Source organism: Podarcis raffonei, chromosome 13 (assembly GCF_027172205.1).
Source record: "Podarcis raffonei isolate rPodRaf1 chromosome 13, rPodRaf1.pri, whole genome shotgun sequence".
NCBI classification, from domain to species: domain Eukaryota; kingdom Metazoa; phylum Chordata; class Lepidosauria; order Squamata; family Lacertidae; genus Podarcis; species Podarcis raffonei.
In genome coordinates, this window is record NC_070614.1 from 35,364,345 (window position 1) to 35,377,696 (window position 13,352).

General features: G+C 44.7%; 1 protein-coding gene across 1 annotated transcript; it reads left to right on the top strand.

Annotated features, from left to right (window-relative positions):
* The first annotated feature begins 52 nt into the window (after window positions 1–52).
* Window positions 53–11,905, top strand: LOC128399568 (phosphatidylinositol transfer protein beta isoform-like). Its single transcript, XM_053361150.1, has 12 exons — window positions 53–166; window positions 2,226–2,256; window positions 3,020–3,165; window positions 3,240–3,331; window positions 4,354–4,361; window positions 4,668–4,742; window positions 6,012–6,095; window positions 6,981–7,058; window positions 7,918–8,028; window positions 8,320–8,442; window positions 10,343–10,424; window positions 10,886–11,905. The coding sequence occupies exons 1-11, from the start codon at window positions 147–149 to the stop codon at window positions 10,388–10,390; spliced, it is 816 nt and encodes a 271-aa protein (XP_053217125.1). The 5' UTR covers window positions 53–146; the 3' UTR covers window positions 10,391–10,424; window positions 10,886–11,905.
* Window positions 11,906–13,352: the final 1,447 nt, after the last annotated feature.

The following is a 13,352-nucleotide window of genomic DNA, read 5'->3' on the forward strand; positions in this document are numbered from 1 at the left end:
GAGGGCGGAAGTGGCGTCGTCGCGGGCAGGTGCGGGCGAGCGGGCGCTAGAGTGAGGGCGGAAGTGGCGTCAATGGCCGGGGTAGGGGGGAAGAGGAAGAAAAGGGCTGGTGCATTTGGCGTGCGGGGTGCCGGAGGGACGGGAGGATGGTGCTGATCAAAGAGTTGTGAGTACTGGGAGGGGTGTGGGGGGCGCCAGCGTCGGTGGTGCAGGGCATGGGAAGGGTTAACTAGGCAGTGGGGAGGGGGCTTTCCTAAAAATGGGTGGGCGATAAACAAGGGACCCGTCTACATATGGCTGCCCCTTTCTACGGCTCTTCCTTCTGTATTTTGCTGGGGGTTTTTAGAGCGCCTAATAATGTGCGCTGGGTGAGAGCTGATATTTTGGATGAATGGGGCCTTTTGTTTCTGCAGTGTAACGGGCGGCGCTTTCTCATATGCCTCTGAAAAGCAGAAGTGGGGGGTCGCCTTGGCCCATTCGGTTTACCCTGCGAGGAGGTTTTTCGCACACCCAGTCCTGCAATCTATCTGGGGTCCCTGACCCTGCATGTTTTCCCGACAGGAGGCGGCCTGGCTGCCTCCACACTTGGCTTGCTTTATAGTTTATACCGTTATTCTCCATTTCGATGTATTTTTTCCCCCTCTTCCCCACCCTCCACCCATGTTTTTTCACCAAAGCTCAATGGAATAATCAGTGAGGGAGGAGAACAAATAAGAAGTGCCATCCTCAGATCCCTGAATCCGTCATAATTTTTGTGCTCTGCTCAGCTCACTTTCTTTAAACTAAGGCCTGTTGATTTCCAGGAACTTATTTCGGAAGGAACACGAAATGTTTGCAGTTTCAGAGTGTTACCGCAAATCACGCTGAGCACTGTTTCAGGGGAAGTTGGCAGCAGCAGCAGATTTATCTTTGTTAAAGCTGGCTGAGGCATGCGCTGGAGGAGAATTGTAGGAGAAAAGACCTTAGGGGTGGGGAGATGGCACTCCAGCTTATTTCATCTGGCACATACAATAACATTGCCTCAAGGGGTGCAGCACACTTCCAGGGAGAAAGCCCTTTTTAATTCAGTAAGGCTTACTTCTGTATAGGCCTGTTTAGGATTGCACTGTGAGTTTAGGAAGGTTCTCCGTGCATATTGGTGTGCTCTTCCTCAGGGCAAAGGAGACAATCTGCTTTGTGTTTCGATTTCAGCGAAACTTCTGCAACACCTTTAAAGCACATCTCCCCCTCCTCCCTGGGATTCTGGGCACTGTAGTTTACCACTCAGAGTTGCAATTCCCAACAGCTCTCAATGGACTACCGTTCCCATAGTTTTTTGAAGGGAACATGTGTTTCTAATGGTACTTTAAAGGTATACCATGTACACGGCCTTCAAGTTTTGAGATACCAGGGTCCTGCATATGTATGTTATTGCAATGTGCTATATATGTGCTCACCTTAGCAGACTGTTTGGAAATTGCAGCGAGTGTTCAGTGCAGCTGACAAACTGATAATAGGCACCAGACAACAAGTACCTATTACTCTCATTTGCCCCAGCTTCAGTGGCTCCCAATGGGTTCCTGAGACCAATTCTGATTTTAGCCTAGAAAGCTTCTCACAGTTCAGGACCCCAATACCTAACAGAATGCCTCTGCCAACACATGCCCTGTGGTTGTCATCAGAGGCTTTCTTCTTCCTCCAAGAAAGGTCCTGTGATTGGCAACAAGGGAAAGAACATTTTGGCTTCTCTCTCCTCCCACCCCATCTATGGATTGGTCTCCCCGGTGAGGCCCACCTGGTGTCAAGTTTAATACCTTTTGGCACCGGGTAAGGTCTTCCTCTACTTCCAGGCCTCTGGTGGTATTCGATAAGCTTGCTTCTTAATTCAGTGTTACTGTTTTAAAGCTGCATTTTACGTTGTGGCTTGTTCTTTGGTATTTCTAAATTTTTGTACACTTTGATATATCATATTGTAAGTTGTTTTAAGACTAGTTTTAGTGGCAGTTTTCTAGAAACTTGATAATGATAGTTCAGATGCAACAGTAGTGCTTTACTTAGTGGTCTTTGTTGAACGGTCTGTTAAATACATTCCAGGGTGAATAAAGTGTGTATGTGCTTTTGATCTGGTGCGTGTGGCAGTGGAGTGTGAGGGCTTGGGCACTGGAGGATTCCCTCTCTAACTCTTGTTTCTCTTTCCTCTCCCTCCCCCCCCCCATGCTGCTTTTATCTCCATCCTCCAAAACCAGCCGGGTTGTGCTGCCTTGCTCCGTAGAGGAGGTAAGTTCCATTTACATGCAGTGGTATTAGGAAGTGTGCAACTTTGCTGACCCCCTAGTTAATCAATGGGGGGGGGAGGGATAATGGGTTGGCATAAATCAGCAGAAAGTTTAGGGTGCTTTTCTTCCTGTTTTTCATAGGTGGGGCCAGAACCAAAAACCAAAAGGGCATTGCCCTTTTCTCTCTCTCTTTCTGGCTCCCTGTTCTCTCCCTCTCCACCCAGCAGAAGTTGGGGCAGGCAGGCCTCGCCAAGTGACTCCTATGGCCTTCCTCGTCCCCAAGACCTGTGCCTTATTTGAAGGCCAATGGGGCAGGAGTATTTCCCCTTCTCTCTTTCCCAGTGCTTGGAATGAGCTTAGCAGACTTCATCAGATTAGTTCAAAAGTCTCTAAACTACATCTGAAAGTAGTTTCCAGAATTGCCAAGTGATCAAAACTTGAATTACATTTGTTTCAGTTTAGAACTTTGAACGATTTCTAGTTTTATCCTCAAGTTCGTTCTCTCATCTGTGCTTTTCACTCTATAGACTCTCATCTTAAGTTTATTTTATACTTTTATTTTATACTTCAGCACAGGAGCATTTTGAATACTGAAAAAAATTCTTGAGGATCATTTGGATCAACTTGGAACTGTGACCTGAAGGCAACTACTTTGTTTTGTAAAGGGACAAATTTGAACTGGGACGAGTTCCTTTTGGGACATGTTGAACTTGAATCTCCTGTTTAAAATGCCCATTTCCAACCTCTGCTCTTTTCCTCTTCAGTATCAGGTGGGGCAGTTATTCTCTGTTGCAGAAGCCAGCAAGAACAACACTGGCGGCGGCGAAGGGATTGAGGTGCTAAAAAATGAACCTTACGAGCGTGAAGGGGAACGGGGGCAGTTCACCCACAAGATCTACCACCTCCAGAGGTAAGATCCTTCCTGGGCTCGGGCATCCAAAGGCATGGGCTTCCTCTGATGCCCTGTTTTTCTCTCTCTTGCAGCAAAGTACCTGGATTCATTAAGATGTTCGCCCCTGAGGGGTCCCTAGTTGTTCATGAGAGAGCCTGGAATGCCTATCCCTATTGTCGAACGGGTGAGCCAGGGAGAGGGATGGGAGAAGGGGCTATGTCTGTAACTGGGACTCCCTAGGTCAGGGTTTCCCAAACTTGGGTCTCCAGCTGTTTTTGGACTACAACCAATGGTCATACTAGCTTGGGGTGATGAGAGTTGTAGTCCAAAAACAGCTGGAGACCCAAGTTTGCAAAACCCCGTCCTACCTAGATGCTTTGTTAGGGGAACAAATTTGTCTGGAGTGTTCTCATTTTTTTCAAACTCTCTATCTTGAACGATCCTTTTGAATAATGGCTGAGTGGCAAAAATCCAGGGTTTGTTTGGCAGAGATTCTGGAAGTACTGTACACTCCATTCATCACTCCTCTGCTTAAGCTGAGAATATAACCTAGAAATGCACCCAGCAGACTCCTACAGCAAGCAGCCTATTGGGAAACTCTTTTCATACATTACTGCTCTTCTCATTGACACAGCCCAGAGGAACCTCAAGTTTCCACAGAACTGAGTTTGAATAAACATTCATTTTGAGCAAGTGCTGGGGAAGTTTTCATAGGCGAAGGGCCACATTCTCATTTGGGCAACTTCCTTTGGACGGTGTTGGGTGTGTCCTGTGGCAAAAGTGGGAGAACCAACAAATGCAAATTTTACATTTGTACAGTTGGTTTCTACACAAACTCGCACGCCCTGTCCAGTCCAGCAGGAAATATTATCAGAGTTCAGGGACAGTCAAAACTGGTGTGGGAAACCTTTGGCCCTCTAGATATTGCTAAACTACAATTCCCATCTTCCCTGGTTTTGGCCATGTTTGCCGGGGCTGATGGGAGTTGCAGTTCAGCAACAACTGGAGGACCATAGCTTCTCCACACTTTGTCTAACCTGCTGGATATATTGGGCTAAAACTGTCCTGTGTGATTTGGGTTACATAAATGGCAACTGTGGCTAGAGAAGACTTATATCAAGCTGATTAGGGAAGGTTTTTCGTTTCATTATCCTGCACTAACATGTTCTGTCTTTCTCTTCTTTCTTGTGGTCCCGTCTGCTGCAGTTATTACGGTAAGTGACTTGGGGAAGGGACATCTGTGGGTGGGCAGGCAGTGCTTCTCAGTGAACCCCAACTCCCTCAGATTCTCTGGGTACATCTGTGTCCTCGCCTATCTCCAGTAAGCTATGGCACACCTCCTACCCCATGAAGTCCACTTCTCATGAGTCACACACCCACATCCCAGAATGTCGCAGAGCATTCTGGGTAATATGTCTGCTCAAGCCATGTGTGGCTTTAGATCTGCGTGTGCTCTTGTTACCACAAAGTATTCTGGGTAACCATTCTTCTTTCCTCCCCACCTTTTCCTTTTTGGACAGAATGAATATATGAAGGATGATTTCTTCATCAAAATTGAAACCTGGCACAAACCAGATTTAGGTGACCAAGACAATGTAAGTGATGGGAATGAAACACCACGTTTTATCCACAGAACAGGGTGCCCAAATCCTGCTGAATTGTACTCTCTGTTAATAGAAAGACCATGGGCACAGATGCACTGTTTTATTATTAAGGGTGGGGAAATAGTATTTGATTAACCAGCATTTTTTCTTTCTGCACAAAGAAAATACTTTGTATCCGGAATAGTTGTTGTTGTTGTTTATGTCACTTATGAGTTGCTTCCTGTGAGGCATCTTGAAGTGATTTACAATACAATGGCGTATATAAAATAGTTGCATATGTAAAAACAACTGAATACAAAACAAACACAAAAAATTAAACATAAAAATGCCTTTAAAATAACACCACACAGAGGAAATCAGTTCAGATCCAGGAAAGATACCAGCTGGGATAAATAATTTAGACTTTGTTAAGGTTCCATTGCATATATAATAAGAAATAAAGCACTTATTCTTGCAAAGATCTTGAAAGTACTTTAGAGGAAACTGTATGGAAGAGAAACATGCTTTATAATTAACTATTGGATGCAGTTTGGGGTTACAGAGGTCTTTTTCTCTTCTAAATGACTGAAATATTTGGCAGTATTGAGGGATGCAGTCTTAAGGTATTAAACTTTCTGTGATTTTTATTGAAGCAAATCTGGGTTATGTATGTTGTTATTATTTAATTTCTATACAGTCATGAGAAAATTGAATTCTGTGGTTTTACATATGAAAACATAACAATCATCTGTTTTTAGCAGGTCTTAAAATTAGGTAAATACAACCTCAGGTGAAGAACAACACATGACATATTATTCTGCGTCATGATTTATTTAGCAAAAATAAAGCCATAATGGAGAAGCCATGTGTGCAAAACTAAGTACACCTTATGATTCAATAGCTTTTAGAACCACATCTAGCAGCAATAGCTTGAAGTAATCATTTTCTGTATGACTATATCAATCTCTCACATCATTGTGGAGGAGTTTTGGCCAACTCTACTTTACAATTTTGCTTCAGTTCTTTGAGGCTTGCTGGCATTTGTTTATGCGCAGCTCTCTTAAGGTCCCACCCAAATCTTGTGTGTTTTGATGTAAAATACATTATTATTATTAAATTGAACACATTGATTGCCTAACACTCGTTGTCTTTAGGCCAGTACAAAGCATATATCATAAAACGGAAGCATATTAAAAAGTCAACAAAGCCCAATCAAACTTTCAGTGCTGGCGACTCCCATTTTTGTTTCGGGTGAGGACATAAAAACTCTTCTCTGTACAGGTCCACAGCCTCGATGCGGAAACTTGGAAAGATGTTGAGGTGGTCCATATAGATGTCGCTGATCGGACGCAAGTATCAGATGACGTAAGAGGCAACCTTGCTTTTTGTTTGGCAGTTGGAAGAGTGTTTGGCAAAGGTTAACATGACACAGAAGGCAGGGGAATTCTGGGAGGGAAAGCGCCCTTCCAGCCGACTGCTTTTGATAGGAAAGAAGGATCCCTTTGTGGCTCTAGAGTGTGAAAGCCGTGAGCACAAAGGGAATCTTTTTGGTTATTGTAGCATCTGCAAACACCCTGCTTGGAACCATTTGTTCTTTCGAATTGCTCTAGATTGGGAGAGCTCAGGAGAACAGTACCCCAGCAATTCTAGGCTACAGCTATCCTGCCCACCACTACCTGGCCTGAGGGGCCTTCATTTCCACACACAACTCGCTCCTCTTCCTTCTCCCTCCTTTATTCCTCCAACATTGACAGAGAAAGGAAGTTTGCTTATATCTGGCCAGGCTCCACATTGTGATTTCATTTGTTCCTGCTGGCCCATAGCCTACAGAAGGGATGAAAGGAGATCTCCTACTCTGAGTGAGGAGAGGCCCCTGAGAGGAGAGCTTGTCTCTGAGCATATGCTGAGCACTTTCTCTTCGCCTCCAAGTGACTAGTCTATTCTCTCTAAGGATGTACCTTCACCTTAGAGTGAAGGTAACAGTAGTGATGGCAACGGCTGGTACAACTAAAACCACATTGTGGCTCAACTTTTTGCACTGCTCGTAGTATCCAAAATAGTACCCTTTTGCTTTCAGGGCTGGCTCTTGGTTTTGAGATGCTATCAGGCCCTGTTTTTGTGTCAGGGGGGATCTGCCCTTTCTGACTGCTTATCTACCTGCTGAACAAAGATCTTCATGGCATTTATCCAGCTCTGTCCCCCTGTATCTCATACTGCTGACATTCTCATCTCTGCTCTCTTATCTTTCAGGACTACAAGCCAGATGAAGACCCGGCTCTTTTCAAATCACTGAAGACGGGCAGAGGGCCTCTTGGTCCTGACTGGAAGGTACGTCCAGTCCCCTGTCTTGTAATTTGTTTCAAGACGCCTTATGGGATGCAATTCATAAATGAAATAATAGATAAACGGATGATAGCAAAACTTGCGAACCAGCCTGTAAGTGTGTCCTGCTCCCTCCCATCCATACATCTCGGGCCTCTTCGTTGTTTTGAAGACAGGCTTTGGCGGTGGTAGTGGGACCCCAGGGGTCTGCAGGTTTCATCTTAGCAAAGCAAAATGTGCGCTTGCTGTGGCACCAGACCCAAAAGATGGAGCCTTCTCTGTGACCTTTTAGTCATGGCAGGAAGAGAGAAAGCAAGTGTTGCAGTGGTCACTGGGTGCACAAACTGGCTGTAGGATTTTTTGGAGCGAGGCTGGGTCTTATCAAAACTGGAAGGTGCTGCACCCAGCACCTTCTATAAATGCTGCCAGGGCTGGGGCTGTGAGAGACATAAACAGCAGTCACTCTATGCCCTTACCCATGTGGAATTAACACCCATCTGCTTCTACAGCATGAAGAATCAGCTGCAGAATGGCATTTGTAGGAACTCTGGAGAACAAGGGGAGGGAGGAAACTTACAATAATCAGGGCAAAGGTGTCTGTATCGCTATCTGTTCTGTTGTGTTTTAAATATATTGCAAGCCACCTTGAGAACTTTGGTTAGTAGGCATAGTGTAAATACTTCTAAATGAAAAATAAAAAAGGGGTAAACCTCTTTCTCATCCCCGCAAATCCCCCTCAGATGTTTCATCTATAAGAGAAATCTCCACAAGTTTGCTTTGAACCTTCAGCGGCAACTCCAGGCCTAATCTTCCTGGCTTCTTCCTTTCTCCCCCTTCCCCTTTTCCCCTATCTCCCGTCCATTAGCGGGAACTAGCCAACAATGAAGATTGCCCCCACATGTGTGCCTACAAACTTGTGAGTGTGAAGTTCCGCTGGTGGGGTCTTCAGGGCCGAGTGGAAAAATTTATCCAAAAGGTAAGAACAGGCCGAGGCTGCTGGCTCTGATCTGCGTTGGAGCTTGCTTGGATAGTAACAGATGGCAGAGCAATATTAGCAAATGGGATTTGAGACTTTCTCTAGTGTTGTTGAGGGTTTTTTAGGGGCGGGAAGAGGTGGGGGTAAAAAAACCCATCTTGAGCTTGCTCTGCAGAATGCAACCCAGGGACTTTCCCCCTCAAAGAGAGCGTGTAGACTATTATCCCCACTTCAAGGTCTCTTGTATTCTTGTCATCCTGTTTTCTGGAAGCCTTTCTTCTCTTCCTACAGCAAGAAAGACGCCTCTTTACCAACTTCCATAGGCAGCTATTTTGCTGGTTGGACAAGTGGGTGGATTTAACCATGGCTGACATTCGACGGATGGAGGAAGAGACACAGAGAGAGCTTGATGAGGTATTTTGGGGCAGAGAAGCAGGTTTGCGGGTGCCAGGGGCACTCGGTTTGGGCTGTGAGAGTTTCCCTTACTTTTGTGCTTGAACTCTTGTGGGTTGAAGGCCAGAAGTACAGTGGTACCTCGGGTTACATACACTTCAGGTTACAGATGCTTCAGGTTACAGACTCCCCTAACCCAGAAATAGTACCTCGGGTTAAGTACTTTGCTTCAGGATGAGAACAGAAATTGCGCGGCAGCAGCGTGAGGCCCCATTAGCTAAAGTGGTGCCTCAGGTTAAGAACAGTTTCAGGTTAAGAACGGACCTCCGGAACGAATTAAGTACGTTACCAGAGGTACCACTGTACAACTTTCCCTGTCACTGGGTCTGAAAGGATGGCTGTGCCCATATAAGCCTGATCTCTGAGATCATTTACGGGTGGCCTGCTTCAGATGCCATTGCTGTCGGAGAGTAAGGCGGATGGGGTCAAGCAGCTAGGCCTTTTCTTTTCATGGCTTCCTTATTGTGAAACTCCCTTCCCAAAAAGGCCTTCCATGGCCAGCTCAGTTCCCACTTGTAGAAGCTTAGTTAAAACCCTTTCCTGTTTGTTTTCCCGTGGCTAGTCTTGAGGCTTTGTTGATTTGGGTGAGCTGAGTTGCTACGCAGATCTGCCAGGCAGGATTTTAAAAAAAATCGCTGCCACTGTTCCATTGAGTGATGATCGGTACTGCTGTTTTATATTTGCTGCCCCTATGACACACTTGTTGTTGTAGGTGCAGATCCCCAGACAAGAGGAGAAGTTTCCAGCTAGAGCCATAGGTTTTATTTAGTCGATGTGGTTTTGATCCACTAATATAGAAGCGGAAAACCCTGATTCGAATCCTGAAACGTGAAAATTGCCAATTTCGGACCCCATCTTGGGAGAGGCAATCCCTCTTCAGTCTCTCACAGAAGGGGTCTCCACTTCCAAGACATATGCCATCTAAAACTTATAGATATCTATGCACCCTATACATATGCCATCTAAAATCGGGTATACTTTTTTCCCTTCTTCAAAAGCGTTTAGTCATATGCAGGTTTATGTAGATTCAGTTGTTTTAAAACTCAGTTGATCTGCTTAAAGGTGAGAGAAGCTTTGGCCCTTCATATGTTCCTGAACTACAACTCCCATCAGCTCCTGCAAGCATCACCAGTGGTGAGGAATGATGGGAGTTGTAGTTCAGCAGCAAATGGAGCACCAAAAGTTCCCCACAGAGGCACGAAGATTTCCACAATTGGGTGACAGTCCTATATGATATTAATGTGGAAGAAGATATTTTGATAGGCATGGGTTTTTTCCACTGCTGTAAGAGATGCACTGCAAAAATCCCCTCTTTTTAAAATATTTAACTGTTAATGTGCTTACCATTGTTTCCTCAATTTGTAGTTTTTTAATGTCTGTAAATGTATAGTTACATAAATATGTTATGCTTCTGTAAACATATTTTATATATTTGTAAATATATACCTTTCTAGTTTTTGATGATTAAAACCTTTTCCTATACAACTTTTACAAAATATATAGGAGTCCTGCCCTTATTTGAATCTGTTCCTCCTTAAAAGAAAAGGGAGGGAAAACTGGTGCATTCAAGTGTTTTGTTTATAGATAGATCCCATTTTGCACTTTGGGATTAAATGTGGTTCCTGTCTTGCCCAGAGAGTATTAAATATGCTTTGAACCCTCAAACCCTATAATGTTTGGTAATATGCTGATGCATTTAAATACAATTGTAATTGATTATTGATTTTTTTAAAAAAACTTTTTAAATTTTTTTGGCAAATCTTTCTGGCAAGGCCATGTGGAAGTAAACAGAGCCAGTACTACCACCACCATGTAAGACTTGGAAGTTACCCAGCTGCTGAAGGATCTTGTTTTGTTGCAGATACGCCAGAAGGGCACTGTGAGAGGAATGACTGCAGGGGACGAATGAGCGCCCCCTACTGCCTGGGCCGAGAAGTAATAAGGTAGAAGAAACTGGAGAGTGGAAAGCTATGGGTGGAAACTCTGGGTGAGGGTGGGAGGAGACAGTGATCATATCTTGGCCTCATCAAGCCATGATATGCATGTGCCTATGCCCACCCCCAGCCAATTTGTGGCATGAGAAAACAAGCCGGGGTGCTCTGATTAACCAAAGTTTCCCATATTGTCAAAACTTGGGAGATACAGTTACCACATTTGGAACAAGCAACGATATTAAGGCAACTTAGAACTATGGTTTTAATATATGGTTTTGTTTTGGAGCTGGTAACCACCGTTTCCTGGATCAGATGAAACCAGAAACTATGGTCAAGTGGAGACTTTCTGGTTTGTTTGCTCCTGCCACGCAGAGAAGGCCAACTTGTCTTTTTAAAGAACATTAAATAAGAAAAGGAAAGCTGTTGCTTTTCGCTGCTAATACTTCCTCTTTGTCTTATTTCTTTCCCAGGTGCAGTGCCCTTTCTGACCTGAGATTGGACCTCTCTTCGTGGGACTCCGCTCTCCCTCCCCTTGCCACCTTGGGAGGGGAAGATGGGTCCCCGTTCTTCTCCGTCCTTCTGGTCCGAAAATACTGTCTTCAAAACTGCCCCTGCTTCTGCCGGCACGGGAAACCCCAGGAAACTGCCCTTTACTTCTTACTGATCATGGATTAATAGGTGCCCCCCTCACCACAAGTGGGGCCTTAAAAGGGGGAGGCAAGGACCTTCCAGGGTGGGGTGGGGGGGTCTCTCTTATTTTTGCCCTGCAGGAGCAGGGCTGCATGACTATTAATAAGATTAACCTTAACCTTGTCTGAAATTGTATTGGGGTGGGGCTTTCTATAGGCCAAAGGGAAAGGAAGATCAGGAATGCCTAAATGGGGGTGGGGAGGAAGAGAACGAGTGAAACTATATAAGGAGCATCATTTTTGCCTTCACTGTGGATTTAAAATTGTCTTTTGGAGAGGCATGGAAGCGCTGCTTCAGCACCACATTCATCTCCTGGGATTGTGGGGAACAATGACTGCAGCAGTTTCACTCTCGGTTCTTCCCGTGCCATATGGTGGAGTTAAAACGTGCCACTAAACTGACTCCTTTGTTTTAGGCAGCAAAGTTTGCCTGCCCTGTTTTCCAAAGAAGGCCACGTGTGGCTAAAATTTTCAGGGTCTGTTCCTTGACCCTCCATTTCCTCCTTTTTAAGTGGCACTGAACTCTACTCCTAGGTTGTTGGTTGGTTTTTTATTTTACTCTTCTTTTCCCTGTCCCTCATTTCCCCGTTGTGTTGGTGGGAAGGGCATGTAATTTCCCCCACTTGGGAGAGTCACTCAGAAACATTTCAGCTGCCCCTTTGGGTCTTAAGTGAGGGAAAAGTGGAGGCATTTAAGGCCCAATAGTGCATTACTAAGGATCTGAACAGTATTTTTTTTAAGCAAGAAAAACACTGAAATCTTTTTTTAAAAAAGTAAAACAATAAATAAACTTGAAGTTGAGTTCTGGTCCTGTTTCCTTGTTGTGGGGTGGGTGGGAGGCTGCTGTGGCTCATCTCATAGAGTAGGGTGAGATCTTGCAAGTCCAACCCTATGTCAGTGGAGGAAATTTGCTGATTTGGATAACGTAGTTACCCGGCTTCTGCTTAATAAAAAACAACAGCAAGAACACCTCTAATCTTGGGAATATCCACCACCTTCTAAGTTACCTGCTCACACTCGCAAACAGCTCATACAGTCAGGAAGTTATTCTTAAATGTTTCATCGAAAACCTGCTTGTCCTTAGACCCTGTAGTTCAGAGCCTTCCTTCTGTAGCAGCACAGAACAAATGTTCCCCATATGTGGCAACTTTTCCAGGAGCTGAATAAGATGGCTACTTTTTCACCTGTTAATCAGCTTTTCTCCAAGTTAAACATACCCAACTTCCTCAAAGGTTTTGGTCTCCTATTTTGTTCCTTTCCTGCAGTATAAGATGGGCTAGAGAGAAGCTGGTGTGTGTGTGTGTGTGTGTGTGTGTGTGTGTGTGTGTGTGTGTGCTGGGTTTTTTAATGTACCCAATGCAGAAGTTTCCAGAATAAATTACAAACCTGCTCAGTCCTCCTTCCTCACCTCTCTGTTCTTCCCTGTGGGGAAAGGCAAGAACTGACTTAATAATGCTGCTGCTTCCCCAGCAGGATGGAAGAGAAGCTCTCCTTCCTGTTCCAGCTGTGAGGAACCTCTGGCCCTCTATATGTTGCTGAACGACAACTCCCACCATCTCAGCCCATTGGCTATGCTTGCAGAGGCCATTAGGTCTTCCTTATTCCTTTCCTAACCACACCCTAAAGAACATAAGGCAAGAAAGAGAATCCGACAAAAAGTGCATTTTCGAGATCAGGCATCCCCAACCTGTGGACCTCCAGATGTTTTGGCCTACAACTCCCATGATCCCTAGCTAACAGGACAAGTGGTCAGGGATGATGGGAATTGTAGTCCAAAACATCTGGAGGGCCCGAAGGTTGGGGGTACCTGGTCAAGGTCATACGTTGCAGCTTTTGACTGTTCCCTTCAAACCCCAAACATACGTGGATGGAGCTCAGAGCAAGCCAGTGAGAGACCAAAAGCTGAAGCCACAGTAGAACTAATTCATGCTCTTAAAATTTGTTTCAACTAAGGCTGCCATCTGATTAAAGGAAATATTGGTCCGTGCATCAAATGGGTTTGGACTGAGTGACCGAAACAACACAAATTTGCATAAGACAGTCGGTTTGTTTGGGTTTTTTTGAGGAGGGAATACTTTTGTTTTTAGATAGCGTGTGTATATGTCAGCCAATGTCATTTCGAAAAAAATTCTGAGAGTGAAAGGGGAATGCCTCTAGTAACAGCTTTATAAGTAACTTGTATTTAACAATACTGTAAATTCTAAAAACGTGTTTCCCTCATGGATTGGGGATTCTTGTTTATAAGGCA